Raw genomic sequence first — 27888 nt, 5'->3', positions numbered from 1 at the left:
GTGGGAACATACCAAGCACGGGGTTAAACCAGTGACCTGAACATTTCTCTTCTCACATTCACAACACCAGAGACCAGCTACAGAGGATTCGAATGGAGCAAATCCCTTAATCGTTCAAATTCTTTTTCCTAATCTGCTAGAGCAGCCAAGGATGGGGTGGGGCTTTCACTTGTGAATAAAAGGTTCTGCTTCATTGTCCCCACGCAGGAGAGCACGGCCAAGCGAGTTGCAACTGTGGGAGCTGGGGTCAGTGGCCTGGCCCCCATCAAGTGCTATCTGGAGGAAGGACTAGAGCCCACCTGCTTCGAGAGGAGCGACGACCTTGGGGGGCTGTGGAGATTCACCGTAAGTGGGGCTTCGACAGCTTTGTTGTGTGCCTGTTGGAAAAGGGCTGGACTGGTGCAAAAAGAGATTGAATTTCTTCCACAAGGGCTGGCGCCCATAGGCGCCAGAAACATCTGCTGAACAGGGAGACAGAAAGGGCCATTGAAAATGATTTTTTAAAAAGAAAGAAGCAGGGAATAGCCTGAATTTGGATGGGAGGTGCATCAGCCACCTTGCAAACTTCATCCGGGGCCAAGAGGAATAAAGATGCCTACGAAGGGTAGAAGAGGATGGAGTGGCTGGGACAAGCCAGGAAAGCTCAGGACACGCAGGGCAGGAGCAGAACCTGGGGGTCAGAAGCACGAGTCTCCAGTGTTGGGGGCAAAGGTATAAACACAGCACAGGAATTTCTGCCTCTGCCTGAGAGACTGAGCTGCTTATACATGCTTCTTTTTCCAGCTCTGCTCTATCTGAAGCAAAGCGACACAAGACTCAGTGTAGGGTGAGTCCTATACTCAAGGTCTTGCTGTCCAGGCAATTCCAATCCATGTCAAGAACAATCAGAAGTGAAGGATGTGAGGAGTTTGGAGACTTTTTTGTTGCCTGAGCAAAAAATAATAATAATATTCTCAGGACTACAGTATGGATTGGAGAGGGAACAGGGGTGAGGTAGGAGGAAAGGCAACTATAAAGACCACCCTTGATTGGCCTGGGGTCCAGGGAAACCACAGGGGTCCTGCTGGAGGCCACTGAAACCCTGTGAGCTCCACGGCTCAGCCAGGGAGTCATTTGCATCAGATCTCCCCAAACCTCCTATTTCCCTTCTTCTCAGGAGAGCAAGAACATATCCCGTGAGCTTTAAAGGTGCTAAGGAGAAAGCAGTCAGGAAGAGTGAAAAGGAGCAAGGTGTCAGATATCCTGGCCTCAGAGTCCTAAGGGACTAAGAGAAAGCAACACTTAGCATTCCCTTATTATAGAAGGGTAGAACTTGGAACAGGAATAAAGTAATTATTTTTTAATTCAGTGATCAAAGCTCCAGAGAGGCCAAGGTTCCTAGTTTAGTCCCAGCATAAACCAGCTTGTCACATAAAGAAGAACTGCATATCTTGAAATGTATCCAACCACCAAATGTGACCATCAATGCACAGAGACCTCCCCAAGGGGCCTAGGGAAAAGAGAACATCTGTTCCCATGATTCAAACCACATACATTCCGAAAGGGGAGCAGAAACCTGACACAAATGCCATAACTCTAGCCTCTCATGCCCATTGAAAACATTGCTAATCAAACACTATACCCTTCCCCTAATGAGCCTCAGAATCCTTCTTAACACAGTATTCCAGATAAGTACTACTGCTCCATTGGGGTTGAGGGTTAGCTTCCAGGATAAAACTGCCAGAGTAGAGTTATTTGGTTAAAGTAATCTCAATCAAAGCAAAAAGTAAGCCCAGAGACCTTGGCATACCAGACAAAAATGCTCCTTATATAAATCACAGATACCCAATTATTAACACACACACAAAAAAAAACTATTGATGTAAGAATCAAGAGAAATGAGTTCTAGATACAGCTGTGCCCAACTGGCTGTGTGATTGGGCAGGTCAAACACCTATGCACAAAGCGCTGTGAGGGACACAAAAATGAGAAACAGTCTTCCTGCCTTAGGGAGCTGTCAGTCTGATGGGAAAAGGGCAGGATCTTGTAAGTCAGAAACAGTGCTATGGGTATTTAAGTGAGGTCAGGATTACATTCACTTGAGGGAAGCCAAGAAAGGCTTCATGGAGGAGATGGTGTGTGGTGGACTCTGAAGGATCTCAACAGGCAAATGAGATTGAATGGGAGATGCCAGGGAGGAAACCGTAAAGAAAAAGTACTGGGCATGCTTGGAAAATAAAAAGAGCTTATTGGTGTTTGTGGAACTTGTAAGAGAAATGATGAAAGGGGAGGACAGTGGCTGAATGTTTGGGTAAGGGATTCGTACTCAATTTAGAAAGCAACGGATTATGAGCAGAATTAAGATGTCTTTCTGTTGTTGTTGTGTTTGTTTTGTTTGCATGATAGCGAGACCCATATATGTTTACAGGTAAAGAGAAAATATCTGTATGATAGGAAATGATTGAATATGTAAGCCCAAATTGAGACAAGATCCTGGCAGAAAAAGGAAGAAGTGGAATTGCAGGCCCAAGTGGAAGGATTAGCCCTGGAAAAGTGGAGAGGCACACTTTTCTCAGAGACAGGAGGGGAAGGAAAAAGAAAATTAGAGGCCCTTGTGAGGCACGTGATAGGACATCAAAAGGATGAGAAAGAGGGTGACCCAGCAGTAGCCTAAGTAAAATGGTACCCAATTAACAAGTTGTTTCAGTCCCCATTACCTCATCTGTAAAGTAAGAACACAGAGTCAGTTTAAAAAATAGATAAAAGCTAAATTACTGGGTCCTGGGAGGCAGGAAAAACCATCCCCACCTTCATTCAGCAGCCCTCTCTTGACACAGCAGCCTCTTTAAGACACCTCTGTACTACCTTGAGATTCCTCTAAAGCCTGATTGAAAATCTCTAAACTAAGTGACCTTAAAGGGGACTTCCAGCTCTAACATGCTATGACTCTCCTGGGTCTTTCTAGAGACATCCCTTCCCCCTTCTACCCCAGCAGATACACACACACACACACACACACACATGCACGCACGCACACACACACCACGAAAGATTGTTAGAGATGTCTCTGCAATCAAAGCAAGTGGCCCATTCAAAACCTGCAGAATTAGAGAGTCTGCTCAGGCAAGGGCTGTGCTTACCAGAAAATGTACAAGGGGGATCCTTAGTCCCTGTTCTGGGTGAAAGGGGCCATAATGCAAAAATAGACAGGCAAACTGCAGAAACCCAATAAAACACATATGGAGAAGGTTTCCATTTACAAATAGAGAGATGCCCCCAACATTACAGAGATTATAAACTACTGCACTTAATTCGATACTCACATGGGCATAACTCTGGCCTCTTCCAGACCACAGTCTTAAACTAAGAGGAAGCAGACAAAGGTTGCAATGGAAAAGAAAGTCCATCCTTCATTGGTGGGGGGAGGGGTTGGCATTGTTTAAAAGGAAAAGGGATACATTGATAAAGAACCCACCTGTGACCACCAACTCAAGTGGCAGCAGGAGGTAAGTGTGGAACATCTGTTCCACAACCAACTCTCTCAGGCTCTTGAGAGGAAAAGGAGGCTTAGAAGAGTAATGCTATTGGCTGATTATCTCGACTGTAGAGGAATACTTGAAGAAATAAAATGTCAGGAATTGTTCTGTCACTCATAACTAATATTACTCCTAGAGAATTTTAGTATAGGAAGGAGCCTTGAGAAATAGCCTTAATGTAGAACCACACTGACATCCTCTAGAAGTAATTATACTATGCTGATAGAAACACATTCTGCTTCACCCATCACATCTCTGTAGCAATAACCCTCCCTGGAATGACGTGCTTCCTTATGCACATCGAGGTCTTTTCTTCTGCACATGTATCCTTTCACTTATTCCACATTTATTGAGCACCTACTATGTGCCTTATGCACCACATATTTTTAGATTCAGTGAGGGAAATGATGAAGTGTAATACTTCACCCGCTTAAATCACTAAGGAATTCTTCAGCTATTTCTTCTTTAGGCACATTAAGCCTGATTCTTACAGGGGCTGAAATGTTTTGTTAATTGGGCACCATTTCACTTCTTCTTAAAAGCCTTATTTCTAAAAGTTCAGTGATCTTAGTAGGTTTCCTTTTATTCATATATTAAACAAACATTTATTGAATTCATATTATCTTGGAGGGGATACACCTGACAGGCCCCTAACCTCTTGGGGGTTCCTCAAATCTCCTCTGAGGTTTCCACAGCTCCCCTGTGCTGCAGATCTGAAAACAGATCTACAGACTGTGGACAGATTGTAGACAGTCTGACTCTCCATAGGGAGAGGAAGTGACAAAGTAAAATGTGTTCCGGCTGTTCAAAGGAGAAGAAAAGAAGGAAATAATTGTTCTTAAGAGCAAGAGCTGAACTTCCCTGGTGGCACAGTGGTTAAGAATCCACCTGCCAATGCAGGGGACATGGGTTCGAGCCCTGGTCTGGGAAGATCCCACATGCCACGGAGCAACGAAACCCGGGTGCCACAACTACTGAGCCTGCGCTGTAGAGCCCGCGAGCCACAACTACTGAGCCTGCGTGCCAAAACTACTGAAGCCCGTGCACCTAGAGCCCGTGCTCCGCAACAAGAGAAGCCACTGCAATGAGAAGCCTGCGCACTGCAATGAAGAGTAGCCCCCGCTCGCCGCAACTAGAGAAAGCCCCGCACACAGCAACAAAGACCCAACACAGCCAAAAATAAAATTAATTAATTAATTAATTAATTTAAAAAAAAAAAAAAGAATCCACCCGCCAATGCAGGGAACATGGGTTCGAGCCCTGGTCCGGGAAGATCCCACATGCCACGGAGCAACAAAGCCCATGCGCCACAACTACTAAGCCCTGCGTGCTGCAACTACTGAAGCCCACGCGCCTAGAGCCTGGGCTCCACAAGAGAAGCCACCGCAATGAGAAGCCCGCACACCGCGATGAAAAGTAGCCCCACTCGCCACAACTAGAGAAAGCCCGCACACAGCAACGAAGACCCAACGCAGCCAAAAACAAAAAAGAACAAGAGCTGCGAATGTCGTGCATTGAGAGACTGTCTCTATGTATCTATACAGGAATGACTTTTATTATCATTTTATATCTATTTTTTAAATGAGAAAGGAGAAACCTCTGACCTGACAAAGGTTTCTTCCCATTGCCTATAATCCTCTCTGGAGGACACAAAGCTTGAGAAAGTAAATTTCCACGGTAATTGTAGAAGAAGAACATTACAAATAACAGTTAACATTTTGGGGCTTCCCTGGTGGCGCAGTGGTTGAGAATCTGCCTGCTAATGCAGGGGACACGGGTTCGAGCCCTGGTCTGGGAAGATCCCACATGCCGCGGAGCAACTAGGCCTGTGAGCCACAATTACTGAGCCTGCGCGTCTGGAGCCTGTGCTCCGCAACAAGAGAGGCCACGACAGTGAGAGGCCCGCACACCGCGATGAAGAGTGGCCCCCGCTTGCTGCAACTGGAGAAAGCCCTCGCACAGAAACGAAGACCCAACACAGCCATAAATAAATAAATAAATAAATAAAAATTAAAAAAAAAAAAAAAACAACAGTTAACATTTTTTGAGAGCTTACCAGGCACTGTTCTAAATGCATTAGAACTATCATTTCGTTTTATCCTAGGGGATATGTAGTATTGTTATTCCTATTTATAGAAGAGGGAACTGAGACACAGAGAGGTTAAGAAAATTCCCAAGGTCACCCAGCTAAAAATGTAGAGCTTGAATATGAACCCAGGCTGTCTGACTCCGTGGTCTGTGCTGACAAGAACTATACTCCACGCATTTCCAGAGTCTGTGCCACAGCTCAGGAATAAGGGCAGGCAAATCCTGGACTGTCCATGGAATCGCATGAAGTATTCTAGTGAATATGATGTCTTTCCCATTGTACTGCAGGACCCAGTGGACCAGGAAGCCAGAAACCCCTCCATTCTTGCCTTTATTATTTTTCCCCTCTGTACAATCCATCTCCCTTCCCCTCTCATTCAGTTCTACCTTCAAGACAAAAATCTTTCCCCTAAGTGCCCCTATCAATTCTCAGGAAAAATGTGCTTCCACATACAGAGTGCCACACAGAGGGCAATTGGCACACACACAGAGACAATGCCAAGAGTGCCTGCAGCCGGGGGTCCCAGCAGGGCCTGAGAATCACTGGGGCAGTTTGTTCACTGAGGCAAACACTGGAGGGGAGGGCTCAGGACCTGCAAACCCCATTCAGAAGTGGCATGGACTCGTACTCTCTGTATATATCTGAAACACTCCAGACCTTATATTTTACCAGGAGAAACAATCAGTGGGAGGAAAGAGAGACAGAGCAAAGTGGTGTTGGATTCCATCCTAAAGGTCAGGTTTCCATACTAAGCTACAGTTTCTCCTCAGCTGGCATCTGTGATGCATTACTTCACATTAGGCTTCAGTGTTTCCTGGAAGGTTTTCTTCTTCCTGCCTTTACAATTATTTTCCAAAATTTTGCGCAGCAGAGTTGGTTTTTTTTTCTATTTTTGTTTGTGGGTTCATTTGTTTTAAGGTCCCCATGGTTCCCTGACTTATCCAATTCCAATGAGTCTCTACTACTCTTTGATTTTTAAACATGCCATTATAAAATGTTTTAAATTTTTTTGAACTACGTTTATGGAAATCTTTACAACATGATATTATGCACATCTCTACCCCCCTTTTGAAGGTATGTATTCCAAATTGAGCCTTTTATTGTTGTTAACTAGAAATTGGCGCTTTTAACAAAGTATTATTTACAATGTGATGCTCTCAGGTGCCAGAGAAAAGTGAGGGAGCTTTGGTCATACACAAACTGACCCCAGAATGTTTATAACTGATGTTTTTCTCCTTTTACCATAGTTTCTTCCCCTTCTGTTTGCTCTCACTTTTCAATATTACAGCTCTTTGGAGCTATTCCCATTATCTTTTTCCTATAACCCAGAGGAAACCTGATCACTTTTAACTACACCAAACCAGCACTAAATTTAGTTCTAATACCTGGCTTCAAGTTTAAGGATGTTCTAAATCTGTGTTGTCCAATAAGGTAGCCACCAGCCACATGTAACTGTGGAATGCAGTTGATACGACTAAGGAACTGAATTTTTTATTTAATTTAGTTTTAATTCATTTTAATTTTAAAACCAATACTCAATTCAGTTATTGGAGAATTTTTAAGTGTATTTGTTAACAATTTGGGTATGTAAATCCACTTTTTCAAGTGAAAACTTAGCATTTGGATTCAGATGTGTAAAATATATACTAAATTTAGAAGACTTAATATGAGAAAAAAGTTTTAATACTTCATTAATAATTTTTATATTGATTACACGTTGAAATTATAAAATTTTGGATATATTGAGTAAAATAAAATATACCATTAAAATTAATTTCATCTGTTCCTTTTTACATTTTTTAATGTGGCTGTTGGAGATTTTTAAAGTGCATGCGTGGCCTGCATCACATTCCTATCGGGCAAGACAGCTCTAAAGTCTTGTTACTCAAAGCGTGGTCCGTGACCCAGCAGCATCTGCATGGGAGCTTGTAAGAAATACAGAGTCTCAGGCTCACCCAGACCTACTAAGTCAGCATCTACGTGTTAGTAAGATTCCCCAAGCAATTCTTTTTTTTTTTTTTTTTAACATCTTTATTGGAGTATAATTGCTTTACAATGGTGTGTTAGTTTCTGCTTTATAACAAAGTGAATCAGTTATACATATACATATGTTCCCATATCTCTTCCCTCTTGCATCTCCCTCCCTCCCACCCTCCCTATCCTACCCATCTAGGTGGTCACAAAGCACCCAGCTGATCTCCCTGTGCTATGCGGTTGCTTCACACTAGCTATCTATTTTACGTTTGGTAGTGTATGTATGTCCATGCCACTCTCTCACTTTGTCACAGCTTACCCTTCCCCCTCCCCATATCCTCAAGTCCATTCTCTAGTAGGTCTGTGTCTTTATTCCCGTCTTGCCACTAGGTTCTTCATGAACTTTTTTTTTTCCCTTAGATTCCATATATATGTGTTAGCATACTGTATTTGTTTTTCTCTTTCTGACTTACTTCACTCTGTATGACAGACTCTAACTCCATCCACCTCACTACAAATACCTCCATTTCGTTTCTTTTTATGGCTGAGTAATATTCCATTGTATATATGTGCCACATCTTCTTTATCCATTCATCCGATGATGGACATTTAGGTTGCTTCCTTGTCCTGGCTATTGTAAACAGAGCTGCAATGAACATTGTAGTACATGACTCTTTCTGAATTATGGTTTTCTCAGGGCATATGCCCAGTAGTGGGATTGCTGGGTCGTATGGTAGTTCTATTTTTAGTTTTTTAAGGAACCTCCATACTGTTCTCCATAGTGGCTGTATCAATTTACATTCCCACCAACAGATTTGCAAATGAAGCAACTGACAAAGGATTAATCTCCAAGATTTACAAGCAGCTCATGCAGCTCAATAACAAAAAAACAAACAACCCAATCCAAAAATGGGCAGAAGACCTAAATAGACATTTCTCCAAAGAAGATATACAGATTGCCAACAGACACATGAAAGAATCCTCAACATCATTAATCATTAGAGAAATGCAAATCAAAACTACAATGAGATATCATCTCACACCAGTCAGAATGGCCATCATCAAAAAATCTAGAAACAATAAATGCTGGAGAGGGTGTGGAGGAAAGGGAGCACTCTTGCACTGTTGGTGGGAATGTAAATTGATACACCCCAAGCAATTCTTAACAAGATTTAGAAGCACAAATCTAGAGAGCTGTGCTTCTCAAACTGTGGAGAAGAATCAGGTTTGTTTTAATTTCCAAGAAATTATAGACAATCATATTTGTAAAATATAATAAAATGAACTATTAGAAAGGTGAAAATGAAACAAAGGAAAATGTCAAAACATAAATTCAAACTCCTTTGAAAGTGTGCACAAGGCAAATACTATAGAGAATCTCTATTACGCTTGTAACTTTTTGCTAAACAAAACCCTATGTGTGAAATACCAGTTCTCCGTGTTAAACACCTGTAGGCACACTTTCACTACACATTGTACATATTAATACTTAAGGTTTATAATGTGATAATTAAGCTTGCTTCTTGTTTGTCATTTTATCTAATCTGGGCTGAATGGATGAGAGCACTTCTCCCAAGAGATAACATATATCTAAACTGTTTCTAAGTTTTGCTTAACAACACACATAGTAGAGAAATGAGGCCCACAGAATATAAGAATGGAATGGAAGAAAAAATTTTAAAGAAACCTCAGTAAGCTCAGGATATTCATTTTTTTAACTGCTATCCAGAATGAAGCAAGTAGTGCTATATTTTTAAAATTTAACTTCAGTCCTTTATCAGTAGTCAGTTCTGATCATTTATTCTGTAAAATTATAAGCAAATATCAATTATCTTTCAATGAAAGAAAATAATTATAGCTTTTATCACTTTTGGAAAACAGTTTTCAAACTAACCTTAAAATGTTACACATTGGGGACTTCCCTGGTGGCGCAGTGGTTAAGAATCCGCCTGCCAATGCAGGGGACACGGGTTAGAGCCCTGGTCCGGGAAGATCCCACATGCTGCGGAGCAACTAAGCCCGTGCGTCACAACTGCTGACCCTGCGCTCTAGAGCCCACGAGCCACAACTACTGAGCCCATGTGCCACAACTACTGAAGCCCACGCGCCTAGAGCCTGTGCTCCACAACAAGAGAAACCACCACAATAAGAAGCCCGCGCACCGCAACGAAGAGTAGCCCCTGCTCACCGCAACTAGAGAAAGCCCACACGCAGCAACAAAGGCCCACACAGCCAAAAATAAATAAATAAATAAATAAATTTTTTAAAATTAATTAAAAAAAAGTCGTACACTGTAATGTAGTCTTACCCGCATTACTAGTACTCAGTTCAAATCCCACACAACTCATCACGTGACTTAGACAAAACCAAGACTGATCTATGTCCCGTTCATCACGAAGGAGTCCACATGCCTGGATACTGAGCAATGTCAAATTATTGCTATAAAAGTTTCGAGATGCTTACTCTCACCTTCTGTACTTATATTTTCATAGACTGGTAATAAAAAGTTCATATCAGTCTGGCTCTGCTGACTACATCTTTGTTTCTTCATTTTTTTTAATTTTTTTTTTAATTTGGTTGTGCCGGGTCTTAGTTGAGACATGCGAACTCTTAGTTGTAGTTGTGGCATGCATGTGGGATCTAGTTCCCTGACCAGGGATCAAACAGGGGCCCCCTGCATGGAGAGCTCAGAGTCTTAACCACCGCACCACCAGGGAAGTCCCTACATCTTTGAGTAGCACTGCTTTAGAACTTCCTACAGAATGAAAGATCAGGATTTAAATAGTCATCTTTCTCAGAAGCCATTTAGATTCCAGTTTTCTAGATATATTCTGGATAAATGGGACTGTCAGATGTGGAGTCACAAATAAGCAAGATAAGGTGAACTCATCAGTTGATGAGATCGGTATCATTAATTCAAGCTACAAAGGTATGTTTATAATTTTATTTTCTGTTATCACTACATATTTCATGCAGATCTAGACTCAAACCTTTTGAGGGAACAAAGTAAGTCCTCTCCATATGTGAGGTTTATGTTCACATTTCTACTTGTTCACACAAATAAAATAATTTTTGTTTCACAGGAAAAAAGAATTATATATATACAAGATGGTAAACAATATTAAAATACTAAGGACTTTCCTACTGAAATTAGAACAATTCTTTATAATACATCTAAAAGATAGAGGCAATGTACATACCTAAATGAATAATTAAAACTGCCCACTACTCAACCTTGTAGTAGTTGTCTGAGATGTTGCTATTTGCTAGTTACCCAAGTCAAAACTGGAGTGGGAAATTGTTTAGTGTTTTGCCATGCTCACAGTTGTCCAATCTGGAAACCTTTGACCTGCTTCCTCTCCCAAACCTTAAATCCAAACAATTTCACAATCCTATGTATTCTACCTTTCTGCTACCTAACAAATCCCATGTCTCTCATTTTCAACTGCCACTGCCTTTGCTCTGGCCCTCATTGGCAATCGCATGGATTTGTGTTTCAGGTTCTTAACTAGCCTCATTTCCTTCCTTTCCAGATCCCTCTAAGTTATCTTTTGTAGAACCAGAATTATCTTTTCAAAATTTAATATGAATCACTTCCATGAATTTCTATGAAATTAAAATTCCTTAACTTCAGACACAAAATCCTTCAAAATCTGAACCCCCTTTCTCCATAATCCTTTCAACAATACCTCATGAAACCAAAGCAATCGTTCATCATCTAGATACTACTTCCTGGCTCTGGTGTATTTCCATATTCTCCTGTATTTTGCAGTGATACTGTGTGAGTCTGGACAGGTGAGTTTATCCTAGGTTTGTTAGCATGTAATAAATGAAACTGTAATTCTGATCATGATATTCATAGTGGGGTCCAATATTCATCATCTTTCAAGTAAGTGCAGGATAGCGAATTCCATTAGAAAGTAGCAGGTAGCATACGTAAATTGTATGGTTCAACGTCTAAAAATTAACATCCATTTCATGTGTGTGCATGCACATGCACACATGCATACACACTCATGTGCATGCACTGTTTGTACAGGAACATGTTGAAGAAGGCAGAGCCAGCCTCTACAAGTCCATGGTTTCCAACAGCTTCAAGGAGATGTCTTGTTACCCAGACTTTCCATTCCCAGAAGATTATCCAAACTATGTGTCAAATTCTGTATTCCTCCAATAAAGATGTTAAAAAAAAAAAAAAAGAATTCAAAGAAACAAATTATTAAAAAAAAAAAAATTCTGTATTCCTGGAATATCTCAAAATGTATGCAAACCAGTTCAACCTTCTGAAATGCATTCAATTCAGGGTAAGAAAGGCACAAAACATCAGTTAGTAGTCAGGAAGTGTTTCCTACCTATTTTCTATTATCTCTCTCTACCCTAGGTTCTGTAGATGAGATAATGAACTGGCAAGATTGTTGATACCAGGTTGGATTCCTTTTCCCCTTTTACTTACAATCACCCTAAGTAAATCTGGAGATACTTTGTCTAAGGATTCGTATGTATAAACTTTTAGTTTGCAATGCCTACAACCAAGTATCCAAATGGACCTTAAAAATGTCAAACCAGATTTTCAGTTTGGGCCAAATGCCTATACACAGGGACATTGAGAACTTCCTATCAGCTCCTGGGTACTCTCTTTTTACTATCCCTTTATATGAATGGATGTGTGCACTAGCCTATACACAAGAGAATGTCACTATTTGAAGGAAATCTTTTCTAGATATCTTAGGGAATAGAAAAATCTTTGATATTTTCTCATTGGCCATACCCACCTCCCTTCCCATTTCAGAGGACAGAGACAGGAGGTAGGTAGGAGGACAAAGGCAAATAAATATATCCTCTTTCTCCTCTTTCTTTCTTCCTTTTTTCCTTCCTCTGCAAGAAACACATGAAAATCCATGTGTTTCCCTTCTATTACCCTCCCTATCAGGGATGGGGATGGTAAGGAATTCATGGAGAATTACACAGAGAAAGTAACATGAATGGAAAGATTGACTAAAACAAGTACCATATAAGATTCACATTCACAACCTTAAAAGTACTCCTGATCAAAATGAAGTCACTATCTCGAAGAGATATCCACACCTCCATATTCATTACAGCATTGTTTACAATGGCAAAGCCACGGAAACAACTGATGGATAAATGGATAAAGAAAATGTGATAGATGATGGATGGATAGATAGATAGATAGATAGATAGATAGATAGATAGATACATAGAACAATGGAATATTATTCAGCCATGGTAAATAGAGAAGAAAATCCTGTCACTTGCAAACACATGGATGAACCTTGAGGGCATTATGCTAAGTGGAATAAGTCAGACAGAGAAAGACAAATTCTGTATGATCTCACTTATATGGAATCAAAAAAAGAAAACTCATAGAAACAGAGAACAGATTGATGGCTGCCAGAAGTAGATGGGGGATGGGGAAGGGAAATGGGTGAAGGTAGTCAAAAGTAATAGACTTCCAGTTACAAGATAAATGAGTTCTGGGGATGTAATGTACAGTATAGTAACTATAGTTAACAGTATTGTATTGTATATTTGAAAGTTGCTAAGAGAGTAGATCTTAAAAGTTTTTATCACAAAAAAAAAAAATGATAACTATGTGGGGTGATGAATGTTAAGTAAACTTATTGTGGTAATCATTTTACAATATACACATATGTCAAATTATTAGGTTGTACACTTCAAACTTATACGGTGTTATATGTCAATTATATCTCAATAAAACTGGAGAAAAATAAAAGTACTCCAGTTGTCCAAAGAATATTTCATCCCACTTCCTTATTTTCCAAGGGACAGAATAAAAATAAAACACTACCATAGTCAATGGATATAATCCACAAAAAATATATTTAATGCATCAGAATTTCTGAGTCTGAAGCATTTCCTTCACTACCTGTTTCCCAAGCCTGTTTCAAAATAACTTTAAAAAACTAGATGTTCACCAAAGTTTTAAGAAAGTACACACAAGGGCTTCCCTGGTGGCTCAGTGGTTGAGAATCTGCCTGCCAATGCAGGGGACACGGGTTCGAGCCCTGGTTTGGGAAGATCCCACATGCCACGGAGCAACTAGGCCCGTGAGCCACAATTACTGAGCCTGCGCGTCTGGAGCCTGTGCTCCGCAACAAGAGAAGCCGCGATAGTGAGAGGTCCGCGCACCGCGATGAAGAGTGGCCCCTGCTTGCCACAACTAGAGAAAGCCCTCGCACAGAAACGAAGACCCAACACAGCCAAAAATAAATAAATAAACAAAGTAAACAATGCGTTAAAAAAAAAAAAAAAAGAAAGTACACACAAGCAGCTGTCTGTAAGAGGTTTTGTTTTTCCTTCCTCTCTATACATTCTAAATTTTCAGTGATGAACACATTATTTTCAAGATAAAAATAAATGTATTTTGAAAGTTTTTTTAATTAACTGAAAGTTTATATTTTAAAAAGACAATTGCTAATACAAATGTAGAACCCAACAAGCACTTCAAATATTATAAACCAGACAGTGAACCGTTAGGAGGGACTTGAGAAGTCTGTCTTCTTTGAAAACTGAAGAGGAAAGCAAGGCAGCAAAGTCTCTTGGTCAGTGGCTCATTTATGCTTTTAAACTTGACTTGTAAATTTCTTTTATATATTTTCTGAATCAGAATCTAGTACCCATGGATATACATGTACTCCATGAGAACAAAAATAGACCACAGTTGACCCTGGAGCAACACGGGGGTTTAGAGGCGTCAACTCTGTACAGTGGAAAATTCCCATTTCCTCCATTTCCCAGGTGCCTCTGTATCCACAGTTCCACATCCACAGATTCAACCAACTACAAATCCTGTTGTATTGTAATATTTACTATTTTTAAAAATCCACGTATAAGTGGACCTCCGCAGTTCAAACCCATATTGTTCAAGAATCAACTGTATTTGAAATTTAGACAACTCCCAACAAATTCAGCCATAAAGTTAGCACTTTTCAGTAGTTCTCTAGATCTGGGAAAACTTCAACATCATAGTCTATAAGACCTTTCATAAACTAAGATACTTGGGACCAAATTTATATTTTCAATTACATATTCAATATTATCCATGTTTCTATTAAAGGAGCTGTTGTAAAGGAACTGTTGTATACGAGAACTATACATAACAGAAAAATAATTTTAAAAACATAGAAAGACCTAAGTCATAATCTTGGTTCTATCACTCACTGTGAGAATTTGAGTAAATCACTTAAAAATTCTGGACCACACCACCTCTCTTAAATACCCCTCTACAACTCGAAGCTTAGAATACTTCCATCAGGAAATTACGATCAATCTGATAGTCCAATTTGATTTCTAGGGCTATGCTTATTAATTATGTTTCGTCTGTGCTCTAGAACATTTGAAATGTCAATTGGCACGTCAGCCAGCAGGCCCTTACTGGAACCTTGAAAACTATTAACCATGTCTATGATTCTTTTTTCAGACTAAAGTCTGCAGTGTAACAAAACGCCCAGATTTTTCTGTTACCAGCCAATGGGAGGTAGTCACTCTGCATGAAGGGAAGCAAGAGTCAGCCATCTTTGATGCTGTCATGGTCTGCACCAGTTTTCTTACTAACCCATATTTGCCACTGGACTCCTTTCCAGGTATAGGCTTTTTTGCAACTGACCTTAGTTTGTCTCATGGGAGCCATCCTTACACTGGATGGGTCTGGAAATAAATCCCTATTGATTCCTCCATTAAACAGTTAAAGTTGTGAGGTAAGAGGGTTTTTTCCCTAACCAGCACTATCTGGCCAATTTTTGGCTTTCATCTGTTTCAAACAACTTATGAGTACCAAAGAGCAGAATGAATAACTACTAAGCAGTTTTATGCTTCACTGAAGTTCAATGTCCCTCCCTAAGTGACTGGCAGCACTCAGAAAGTCTTCTAAGACTTGGGAGGCCTAGACAAGTTGTGAGCCTCAGCAGTGGTGCATTGACAAAGATGAGTGTAGAGGTCACAGAGGTCAATCGGTGAATAAAGGAAAAAGTAACGTGAATTTTGTTTGTTTCTATGAGTCATAGCAATTACCTAGATCAGAGGTTTATGGCACTGGATTAATAGTCAGTAGGGGCATGAGCCTTAGGAGGCAAGTTAAGACATCTTTGTGTCTCAGTTTCTTTATCTGGCTTTTGTAACCATGATTCATGGTAATCTATGTCAAATTTCAATTGGATTACAACTCAGAGGGAATAGAAAATTCAATGGTTTGGTTTATTTCATCTGCAGTAAAGGATTCAAAAAGTTAAAACTTAAGGAAATTTTTCTCTGAATCATCTACATATGACTTGTAGTGATCCCAAGGCTTGGTTCACAATTAACCCACGTACCTCTGATGATCCTTTGTCTGCCCCCAGAGGTTACTCAAGTCAGGTTAAGTTAAGATAAAGCATATCCTTAAAACTGCCATAGACTATAATCATTGAATTGGAATGCAGTTCAGTCTTCTTCCTGGTGCAGGAAACTCTTCACCATCCCTGAGAAAGACTCAACAGCCTCTGCTTGAACACATTCAACAATGAACTCTTACCACCCCACCCTTTTCTTGCCTACAGAGAAAAATCCCTGAGCAGGCAAGGTACTCCAGACTCCCAGGAAGGAGTACCTGGTACAGGATCACTCCAAGAATCCGGAAAATTTCATAACATAGAGAGTACACTGCATTTATTAGGCACCTACAGTATATTGCACAAGATGCTAAGAATACAGAGGTGGATAAGACAACACATAGCCTGCCTGAAAAGAGTTTTATAGGAGTCCAGTGGAGGAATCACATCTACACATGACCTGGAGTGATAGCAATACTCATTTTACAACAAACTCATGTACCTCCAATGATCCTGGATCTGCCCCCCAGATGTTACTCAAGTCAGGTCAGATTAGGATAAAACATACCTTGAAAGCAATGGAGTCAATATACTCAGTTTAAATAGGATGAGCTTGGGACCCTGGAGGTATACATTCTAGGCTATACAATTAACAAGCTATATAATCTTGGGCTTTCCACTTAACCTTTCTAAGCCTCTGTTTTCTCTCCTAGGAACTGAGGGGTTTGGACCACCTTACCCAATAGCATACATCACAAATCAAGCAAAAAGAACTCTACAGTACTTGCTGTCCTTCTCAATATCCATCTTACCAGCCACTACCAATTGGTCACTTAAAATCCGTGGGTAAATTATTGTTAAGGAGCCTTTGAGTACTAAAATTTCATGACTTTAGACTTGAAATGGAGTCCTCCAGATCTCACCATCTCCCTCTCTGCCCCACAGCAGACTTGCGTGGTCTGTACATACTCCCTAGGGTCGTTGTTAAACATTACAAAAATTAAATTCATTGAAGTTATTCAAAAATGCATGTCATGAGATCTGGAGGCAATTCCATAAAAGGTGTTCCAAAATGTCTTAGTAAAAATAATAGGTATTACAGCTGGAATAAATATATAATTTCCCAAGCTAACTAATTTTATTAATTCAGATACCATATACATTCAGCTGTGTTTACTAACACAACCACTTCACCTAATAAAAGTTCTTGCTCTGTTCTCCTGTAATATAAGTGGGGAAAGTATTAGCCTGGTAGAAGACTCAGCTACAGAGTCTCATTTTTGTCCATTTGTGGTCCAAAACAGCCTGATCCAGTGAGAATCTAAGATAATCTAACATTCAGGGATAATTCTATTATTCTTATTAAACTTGTCCGGCTCTCCCTTCCTGGCAGTTCTTGGATCCAGATTGGGTCCCTGTGCTGAGTTAATATTTAAACTTGGTTGCGTCATTGTTAAATTCTAAATGATCTAGATTGTGGTTGGGCTCTAACTGAGATTCATGTTAGATTTCTAATGATTTAAGATGAAGTAAAGAGCTACTGGGCCTTGGTAAGGCTACGTGCCACAGCATCCATACTCATCCCCTGAGAATCTAGATGTCTTATCACATTTTCTTAAAAAAAAAAATTCTTTGTACAGGACGTATTACTTTTGATTGTGTTGCACAACCTTGAGTATTTTCCAAAACTCTCCAAACACACCTGATGTTTCAGTGAGATTTGGCATCAACTGTTTGAGATATCTAGCTGGAACAGCGGCTCTAATCCCAGTGTAACTAACATAATCCCTTTTTCTCTGAGCCAAATCTGGCTGACTCAGCAAACCCAGCTTGAGTTACTGTCAGTCACCAAGATGAACCCACAAGGATCTTTTCGAATAGGAACCATATTTTTATTTATCTCCCATGTCATCTAGCACAGTGACAGGAACATAACAGGTATCCAAAAAAGCTTGCTGAATAGAGTGGAAGCACTGACTCATAGTTCCCTTTAATTTCTCTGCTCTTGCTCCTTACTTGTGAAAAGTTCTATATAGATCAAATATTAGTAGATAGAATATTTCTGTCCCATTGATTTCTGTCAAACTTTGAAAGGTAATGACTTCTTACACTTTAGTTTAATAAGTTTTTATGCCATGATTTCTTTTTTTTTTTTTTTTTTTTTTTTGATTAGAGGAAGGTTTATTGCAGGGCAAAGCAAGGATAATGGGTGGCTTATGCTCCAAAACCTTGAACTCCACAATGGTTTGGGGGGAAAATTTTTTATAGTGCCATGATATTTTAACTTAGTAATCATCTAGTAAGTAAAACTAGAGGCCTATCTAGTGAGATGGAGTAAGTATTTCCATTAAATAACTAATCACCCATTAATTTCTGTACCTTGTAAAATTATGTATTCATGTTTCAGATTTTCTTAAAATTGAGTATGCTATGAAAACAACCTAAATCATCTGTCAAAAGGATGTTATTAACTGAATAACATGTATGTTTCATTCACTAGTCTTATAAATTTTCTACTTGACTTTTTTTTTTCTATAGGTATAAATACTTTTAAAGGCCAGTACTTTCATAGCTGAGAGTATAAACATCCAGATATAGTTAGAGACAAGAGAGTTCTTGTGATTGGAATGGGGAATTCTGGCACAGACATTGCTGTGGAGGCCAGCCACGTGGCAAAGAAGGTATCATTCTTGATGTTACCTAATGAGGAGCTTTATCTTACGACACATGCCTCAGGCAAACAGTATTTGACACCATGATAACTGATGAAAGGAAAAAAAAATTCCTAAAACACACACACATACACTAAACAGATTTTTTTAGGTATTTTTTTCTTGAATGTTCATAAATGTTGCTGTGAATTCCAGGTGTCATTTTTCTTCCAAATCCAGCTTCTCTGACTTCCTATTTTTGTCATTTTCTCAGTCAAAAAGAGCTATAGAGGACATCTGTTTCTTACTCAGTCCCACAGGTCAGAAAATTCTGGCAATTTTTCTTGCTAAGATCTCCCATGTGCTCCTTCCTTTCCTTATTGATTGCCACCACCCTCATCAGGTCCATACCACCTCCCACTGAGTCTATTGCGTTGTCCTCCTAATAATAATTATGGAAATAGTCAATATTTATTGGGCTTGCTTACTCTGTGCCAAAAATGGCACTAAATGCTTCACTGCATTACCTCAACCAATTATCAAAACAAGCCACAAAGTAGGTACTAGTATCTTTGACTACAGATGAAGAAACTGAGACTTAGAGAAGTTAAATAACCCGCCTAAAGGCGTACCACCAGCAGGTGGTAGAGCCAGTCCTCAAATCCTAGTCTCTTCCATTCAAAACCCCAGCTCCTAATTCTACCCTGAGCTGCACTCCTACCCCAGTCCAACCCCCCACACACAACAATCCATCCAGACCCCCAACCACCAACAAACAAATCCTCTGAAAAGATTGCTGTCATTATGACACTCGTGTTAAAAAAACTAACTCCCCCTTACCTAAAAAAATAAAAATTACAATTTGCAGATGTATCAGCCCTGCATTATAGGGGTCTCCACAATCTGGTCCAAATCTGCTGTTTTAACTTTTTCCCACACTATTTTCCCACATGATCATTAACTGCACGCTGACAGGTCTACTCTGTGCCCTTTCCAGTTCCCAAGTCTCTATTTTCCTCTTTGTTCACACCATACCCCTCCCTTCTGCAGTGCCCTTTTCTCTTTTATTACAATTTAATTTACATTCCCAGATACCTCAACCCAAGACAAAATGATCTCTCGCTAGTATGAATTTATGTAATAATTGTAATTTACACTCCTCGGTCAGCACTTTTAATTCTTAGTATTGCTAATTACTTTTTTTTAATTAATTTATTTATTTATTTATAGCTGTGTTGGGTCTTCGTTTCTGTGCGAGGGCTTTCTCTAGTTGCGGTGAGCGGGGGCCACTCTTCATTGCGGTGCGCGGGCCTCTCACTATCGCGGCCTCTCTTGTTGCGGAGCACAAGCTCCAGACGCGCAGGCTCAGTAGTTGTGGCTCACGGGCCCAGCTGCTCCGCGGCATGTGGGATCTTCCCAGACCAGGGCTCGAACCCGTGTTCCCTGCATTGACAGGCAGATTCTCAACCACTGCGCCACCAGGGAAGCCCTGCTAATTACCTTTTATGGTATGTATTTTCTTTCCAACTATGCTGTAAACTCATTGAGAGCCATTCAGCCAACAAATCAATATTTGTTGTTGAATTCCACTATACCGAATGTTATGCCAGGCATGGGGGATACACTGGAAAACAGAACAATCAAACAAGATTCCCTCTATCATAGAGCATATACTCATGGGGAAAACAGATGTCAAATAAATAAATATAAATAATTAGATCAATAATTGCAAGAGTGGAAATAGCTCTGAAGAAAAAGAATTGGGAGTGTGTTCCCTTCTGGAATTTTCAAAAAGGAACTCGATTGATTGATTGACTAATTGATTGATTTGGAGAAACTTAGCAATTTGGTGGAGTTATCCTAAAGGAAGGCAAAGGAGGTTCTGAAGCAAAAATTAACACAGGCCTATCCATGATGACCACCACATGTGGTCATGCTTCGGCACACATCATTTCTATATCGACAAAGAAATTCCCCTTTCTTCAGGATATAATTCATATCTACCAAAATGCCATATCCGATTCTGAATCATGACAAAGAGAGGCAGGTGCATACTAGAGAATGGACTTGAGGATATGGGGAGCGGGAGGGGTGAGATGTGACAGGGTGAGAGAGTGTCATGGACATATATACACTACCAAATGTAAAATAGATAGCTAGTGGGAAGCAGCCGCATAGCACAGGGAGATCAGATCGGTGCTTTGTGACCACCTAGAGGGGTGGGATAGGGAGGGTGGGAGGGAGGGAGATGCAAGAGGGAAGAGATATGGGAACATATGTATATGTATAACTGATTCACTTTGTTATAAAGCAGAAACTAACACACCATTGTAAAGCAATTATACTTCAATAAAGATGTTTAAAAAAAAAAAAAGAGAAGCAGGTGCAAATATGTCTAATGTCAGAATCACTGATGTGCTCATAGTTCTTGCCACCATACTGCTCCATCATGTTATAAGGTCAAACAGATGTATAATAAAAACACTAACACTGCAGCTGTGGTCACCCCACAGCTGTGGATGCCCCAGTTTGTTGGGAGAAAAACCACGTATTAAATCGGTTGTTTTGTATCTGCAAAGCAACAGATTTTTGACGAATTTTTTTAAATTTTTAAACAGTTCTACAGACAACTCCTTATTGTATAGGTACCAGAACAACTATTAGCTTAGTGAACTCGGTCAGCAGGTAAACTCAAGTAGCCAGATAATCTGTCAAAAGAACAAAAACAAACAAAAAAACCCCACCAAAACTAGTTGTATTACTAAATTTTACTGTCAGTTCTAACAATGGTTTGTGTCAAAACCCTTTGCAGACAACTTTCAATTGCATCCATGCCCTGTTCTCATTTACAGTTATTAGCATACAAAGTTGTTATCACCTGTTCACTGTCTTCTCATATGAGATTCTAAGCCCACTACAGCCAGCCTCAATACATAATTCACCATGGTGTCTAGCACTGAGCCTGGCAGATAAAAAGTGCTCAATAATATGTTCTAAGGCATTTTAATACTCTAGATATTCAAACCATTATCTCAAAAGAATAACTTTAAAGTGGGAGTTAGAGGAGTCAAAACTGTCTTGTCAGGGATGTGTTTTGAGGGTGGCCGACTTTTTGGTCGACTTTCAATTCACAAAACTTCTCGAATCTCTGGCAGAGCCAGCCCTGTTCACTGTGTCAAACTGAGTGGATTGCTTCCAGGTGTTCCTCAGCACCACCGGAGGGGCGTGGGTGATCAGCCAGGTCTTTGACTCAGGCTACCCATGGGACATGGTGTTCGTGACGTGATTTCAGAACATGATCAGAAATTCTCTCCCAACTCCAATTGTGAATTGGTTGATAGTGAGAAGGATGAACAGCTGGTTCAATCATGAAAATTATGGCTTAATACCAGAAGACAGGTAAATTATGGAGTGTCTGCTGAGAGCTATTAGGGAGAAGGGGCCTCGAGCTTTCCAGTGGCATATCCAAACCAGGCAGTAATGTGACAACATGACTGAATGTGAAGGAAACTTTCATACAAATTACTTAATTTAATTAATTTAATTAAACTTAATTACTTAATTTGCTTACTTAAATTACTTAATTTAAACAGTTAATAGCTAACTGTTTTTGAGTGCTTGGTAAGTGAAATTATGTAATACGTAATTGTCAACAGTCCTTTAAAGTAAGTACTATAATCTCCCTTTCATGGTGGGTATGCTAAGGCTTAGGGAAGTTCAGTCACTTGCCGGAGCTCATTTAGTACTAAGTGGGCTCTGTGACCTTGGCAAGTTACATAAACCTCAGCTGCAGCAATCAAAAGGGAATAATTTGTCTATGACTCTTCTGACAAAAGCAACACACTTGCCTGTTTCACTGTGTTGGAAAAATTGAATCCTTCCCCATGTCTCTCTAAGGGCAGTGCCTTCTCCTTGTCAAGATGAGCTTGATTTCAGTCTTGTTCTTTCAGTTACAACCCATGACTCATCCCATTAACAAGAACCAACAGTTTTACTTTCTCATTCATTGAGTCTGTACAATGACATTCCATTACCAGGGTGGCACCACAGCCTGGAGATCCTGTCTGATCTTCCTCCAGATTCTACTCTGCACCAGCAGGGATCAGGTGGTACCCAAGCCACAAGTGATGGCAGGCAGCCCCCTTCCTACTACATGTACTTCATTCCTCTGGTTCTCTTCATCCTTCTCTCGTATACCTTGCTCTCTCCCTGCATTTTTTCCTTCCTTTTTTATTCCTACCCTGTTCTACTTCTTAACTCCAGGCCTCTTAGGGGTTTAACTCTTTTCACCAGAGCTTTTTCTACTGTAAGTTTTAGAATGGCAGCCTGAATGGCAGCTATAAAGAATTTTATTTAATCCCATAAACCCTAGAATATATAAAAGGAGCCTGAGGAATTGTAATCTCTTCTCTCTCAGATTTACCTAACCCTTTATCATTTCCAAAGTTCTTAAATATATACTATTTCATATGTTCTTCATCCTACCCAATGAACTAAGGATGGCAAATGTTAGTGTCCCTATTTTACAGATGAATAAAAGAAAGCCTACAGGGACCCAAAGACTTTCCCAAGCTCTAAGTATAAACATTTGGACACAAATCCACCCTTACTACCTCCTGCTCCAATGCTCCTTCCGTTTTATCATATTGTCTCTTTCTGTGCATTCACCATAAGCCAAAAATGGCTCGGCTTACTTAAAATCATCTTGCTAAGTGTTTGTTTTGTGATTCCAAACGCATAGGCAGAAAAAGATAATTCTGCCCTTATTCCTCTTAAACACATGCAAGTTTTCCTTGTACAGTTGCTTCCTAGGAGGAGGGAGTTTCCGGCAGTTCTCAGCAGATATAGAAGTCCCCAGTCTCCCTTGTGGTCCTTCAGCATTCAGCTATCTCTAAAGTGACAGTGATAGCTGAATGCTAAAATTCAACAAGAGAAGCAGGAGCTAGAGAAAGCTCTGGCCGCTTTCTCCTCAGGCTTCTAAACTCTGGTAAATGGTAAGCATATCCCATCATCCTTCTTGGTCATTCATGAATCCACTCCCACAGAGGTAACTTCTCCCAAGACTGGCACCTCCTGCCTAATGTAGAGGAGAGTCCCAGAATGAAAAGAAGGGAAGGAGGAGGTAGGACTGGCTGCACTGGTCCCTGGCAGGTCTCTTCCTCATCCGTGTTTATGTCTAGGACACAGCTAAGAGAGCCTGTGCTAAGTAATGAGCTCCCAGGCCGTATCATCACTGGGAAAGTGCTCATCAAGCCAAGCGTAAAGGAGGTGAAGGAAAACTCTGTTGTATTTAACAACACCCCAAAGGAAGAGCCCATTGATATCACTGTCTTTGCCACTGGATACACCTTTGCTTTCCCCTTCCTTGATGAGACTGTGGTGAAAGTTGAAGATGGCCAAGCATCACTGAAAAAGTACATCTTCCCTGCACATCTGCAAAAGCCAACCCTGGCTGTTATTCCCCTCATCAAACCCTTGGACTCCATGATAACCACAGGGGAAATGCAAGCTCGATGGGCTGTTCGGGTCCTGAAAGGCAAGTGCATGAGCAATAGCGGGACGTATATGTTCAGTTTGCCATATTATTTTGGATACTGGAAATTTCGAGGCCTTCCCCAGGTTCTATCTAAAACCACAGAATTTTTAAAAGCAAAGTCATCTATTGTTCACCAAATTACACTATCACAGTGAATTTGTGTCGTGACCAGCACAAAAGATAAATCATGGATCAAAAAATATCAACCTGTTATTTTGCCTGAATCAACTGGTTCAATTAAAATTAAAAAGTTCAATCAATTGAATGACAAAATTCAGTCAAGCCAGTTGTGAGGGTCTGTCACATCAAATAAGTAGTGAGATGTTCTGATACTTATCTCTTCAGCTGATGGCTTTATCACCACAGCCATCCACTTAGGCTGCTAGTATTTCTGCAAGAAGAACAGATGACTAGCTGGGTACTAAAAATAAAATATGAGCGGTGGTACTGTATCTTTACCTGCTAAGTAACCACTGAAACCTAAAGTTAAATTGCATTTTTTATTTGTTTTGCTTTACAGGTGTTAATAAATTACCACCATCAAGCATCATGATAGAGGAAGTTAATGCAAGAAAAAAAAAAAAAGCCCAGTGGGTAAGTTAAGTACTATGCATTCTTTTTGAATCATAACTAAAACTGGTAAAGCAATAGCAAAGAAAGGTGAGAGTTACATTGGAGAAAAAAGAAGCACCTGAGATTTAGAGAAGAAAAAAAAAAAAAAACTAGGCCTGTTTAAGGAGAGAGAAGAGAAAGGGAAATTGAGGTTTTAATGTCCCAGACTATCACTTTAGACCATGGTCATCTAGCACCACATGGAGTTTAGATTCTAAACCAAAATATAATTAATCTCATCTACCAGATACTATTCTATATCTCTATCCATAATCAGCAGGCAAGCTGTTGTGTTTATCCGCTCTGACACCAGAAAGTTCTGCTCATTCATTCATTTCAAAAAATCTGTGTTCAGCTCTATTGGTTTTTTTTTTTAATTAATTTTTATTTATTTATTTATGGCTGTGTTGGGTCTTCGTTTCTGTGCGAGGGCTTTCTCTAGTTGCGGCAAGCGGGGGCCACTCTTCATCGCGGTGCGCGGGCCTCTCACTATCGCGGCCTCTCTTGTTGCGGAGCACAGGCTCCAGACGCGCAGGCTCAGTAGTTGTGGCTCACGGGCCCAGTTGCTCCGCGGCATGTGGGATCTTCCCAGACCAGGGCTTGAACCCGTGTCCCTTGCATTGGCAGGCAGATTCTCAACCACTACGCCACCAGGGAAGCCCAGCTCTATTGTTTTTATTCAGATGACTACTCTAGTGCAGGAGTCAAAATAGGGCCTATTGGCCAAATCTACTGACTATCTATTTTTCTCGTTTACAATTTTAAATCATTGGAAAGAAGATTTTTTGATATGTGGAAATTATATGAAATTCAAATCACGGTCACATAAGTAAAGTATTATTAGAACACAGCCACACTCATTAATTTACAAATTGTCTAAGGCTGCTTTCGCATTACAACAGCAGAATTGAATAGTTTAGGTAGAGACCCTAATATGGCCCTCAAAGCCTTAAGTATTTACCATCTAGAACCTTTTGCAGAATAAGCTTGTTGACACCTTCTCTAGAGGAGAGGTCTCCACTTGTGCTCTGCTCTTTGGCTACCACCAAGGGCCAGGGATAAAGGAAGGGAGATGGCCAGCGAAGAGGGAGTCTTGCCCCTCCCTGACTCCTAATCTTAAAACATCTCTGGTTTTATCTGTTTTACTGTTTATCTGTTTCAGACTTTGATATAAATTTTCACTTAAAAAAAAAAGGGTCTCTGTGGCAGAATAAAAGAGTTTTAAAATCACTGCATTTAAGAAACATCACTTTTCTCATTCATATATATTTCCAAACTTCATTGTTGTTCTACCCTTGTCAAAGTGCTAAATACCAAAATAATAAAAGCATTTTAGGGGTCTCTTCTTCATCCTCAACCTGGGATATGACCTGATCTCCATTATGGAATTCTAGTATAACATAAATCATTAATTAGAACTATGTGATGTAAAAGCTTTTGTCACATAGGTCAGTCAATGATATTAGGTATTAATACCAGCATTACAGGGAATTCCACCCTATGATTTTTGTGGTTTTTCACATTATACAAATCAAGCAATAATTGAGTTTTAGAAAGATTTAGGAATAGTAAAATCATATAAAATCTTTTTTTCTAGAAATTGCTGATCATTTGACAACAGAACTAAAGTAATACGAGATCCATTATCAGCATTTGGAGCACCATATGTACAGAGTATATTTTCAAGGAATCCACCTTGTATTTAAATAATACTGTAAGACCATTAGACAGCTATGGGCATGGAGGGAAGAATACAGAAGCCAGTCCAAATTTTGTACCATCATTGTTTACTTCTGGCACTTTTACTTGTTCTAAGGTTATCATTATTTAATCTTTTTGTCTTCCCCTTTATCCCAATCTTCCTTTTATAAAGGTTTGGCTTGTGTTACTGCAAAGCTTTACAATCCGATTATATCCCATACATAGATGAACTCCTGACCTATATCGATACAAAGCTCAACCTGTTCTCTCTGCTCCTGACGGATCCACACCTGGCTTTGACCATCTTCGTCGGCCCATGCACACCATACCAGTTCCGTTTGACTCTCCCAGGGAAATGGGAAGGAGCCAGAAATGCTATCATGACCCAGTGGGACTGAACATTCAAGGTCACAAAAACTATAGTTGTACAAGAATCCCCTTCTCCCTTTGCAAGCTTACTTAAACTCTTCAGCTTTCTAGCTTTGCTTGTGGCCATTTTCCTGACTTTCCTATAAATAAAAGATTACCTAAATGGATTGTCAAATGCACAGCGTAGATGGACAATGCTTTGGTTCCCCCATTGCAACAGCATTGCCTTCACGGATATAAACCATATCTGAGTAGTGAAGGCCACCCCCTGCCCTTTCCTGGCTGGCTGGAGGGCCGCCGCTGGTATTCCTGAGGGTCTCCCAACTCCACCTGCTTCTAATGCTAGAGGAAGATAACCAAGGTTTCTGTGCATTTGAAGGTGGCTGGAAGGTTCAAGTTTCATTTTAGAAGACAGAGTTGTCCCAGACAGCACTCTGAGCATTTAGACCTCTTTTCTATTTTCATAGATCTCAACTGAAACTCCCTATTTCACAAAAGATTTGGTTGTACTAAAATGGTGCTCTTATCAGCTGATTAAAAATAAAAAGAAAGAAACAGCCTAGAATTATTTCAAGCGGTCTTTTATTCTCTTTTTAAGAGTTGGGGGAAGAGAGAAGGGGATGAGGAGCCTATTAATAAAGACCATAAAAGGATGGGAGGGTTCAATGACTTCGTTGGAGTGTTTGTAGAGGAATGTACTTGCCTGGGAGTACTCATTCCCCTAGAATGCACTCTGCAACAAAACTGGGCCTCCAGCTGGAGTAATAACAACCACAATCAGATCTACTCCACAGAAAACACCCACCTCCACCTGCTCTTGGAGCTGGCCTCCAGCACCCAATGGAAAAACACCTCGTGCTCACATACACCTTTACAACTTTGCTTAAAGAGGCAAACAGCTGCCTCTTCTCAGAGTCAATGAAATCCAACTGGAATTCATTACAGAAAAGACACAGCTAGGAAGTCTTTAATAGAGAGATAAGAAGAAGAAAGAAAAGACAGAAAATGAAGAGCAAAAGCAAACATCATGTCAAAAGCAAACATCATGTCAAAAGCAGTTTTTGACCAAACTACACCAACCCTGGATTCTCTC

At 40.1% G+C, this 27888-nt stretch overlaps 1 protein-coding gene and 1 long non-coding RNA gene across 2 annotated transcripts in view; one reads left to right on the top strand and one right to left on the bottom strand.

Annotated features, from left to right (window-relative positions):
• LOC309636332 overlaps nt 1-27888 on the bottom strand; it is a 179226-nt gene that overhangs the window by 20929 nt on the left and 130409 nt on the right. The window lies entirely within an intron of this gene.
• Nucleotides 93-27360, top strand: FMO1 (flavin containing dimethylaniline monoxygenase 1; the record flags this gene model as incomplete). The annotated part of the gene is given in 13 exon segments (XM_082344214.1): nt 93-97; nt 141-345; nt 11618-11740; nt 11817-11882; nt 15041-15203; nt 18465-18499; nt 18503-18607; nt 21777-21860; nt 21864-21976; nt 23758-24113; nt 24634-24703; nt 26599-26821; nt 26825-27360. Coding segments are annotated over 13 exon segments (1665 nt in total). The 3' UTR covers nt 26942-27360.

The sequence above is a fragment of the Balaenoptera borealis genome (genome assembly GCF_965194805.1).
Source record: "Balaenoptera borealis genome assembly, chromosome: 1".
Lineage (NCBI taxonomy): Eukaryota > Metazoa > Chordata > Mammalia > Artiodactyla > Balaenopteridae > Balaenoptera > Balaenoptera borealis.
The sequence above is the reverse complement of the archived record's forward strand: the minus strand, read 5'-3'. Positions and strand labels throughout refer to the sequence as shown.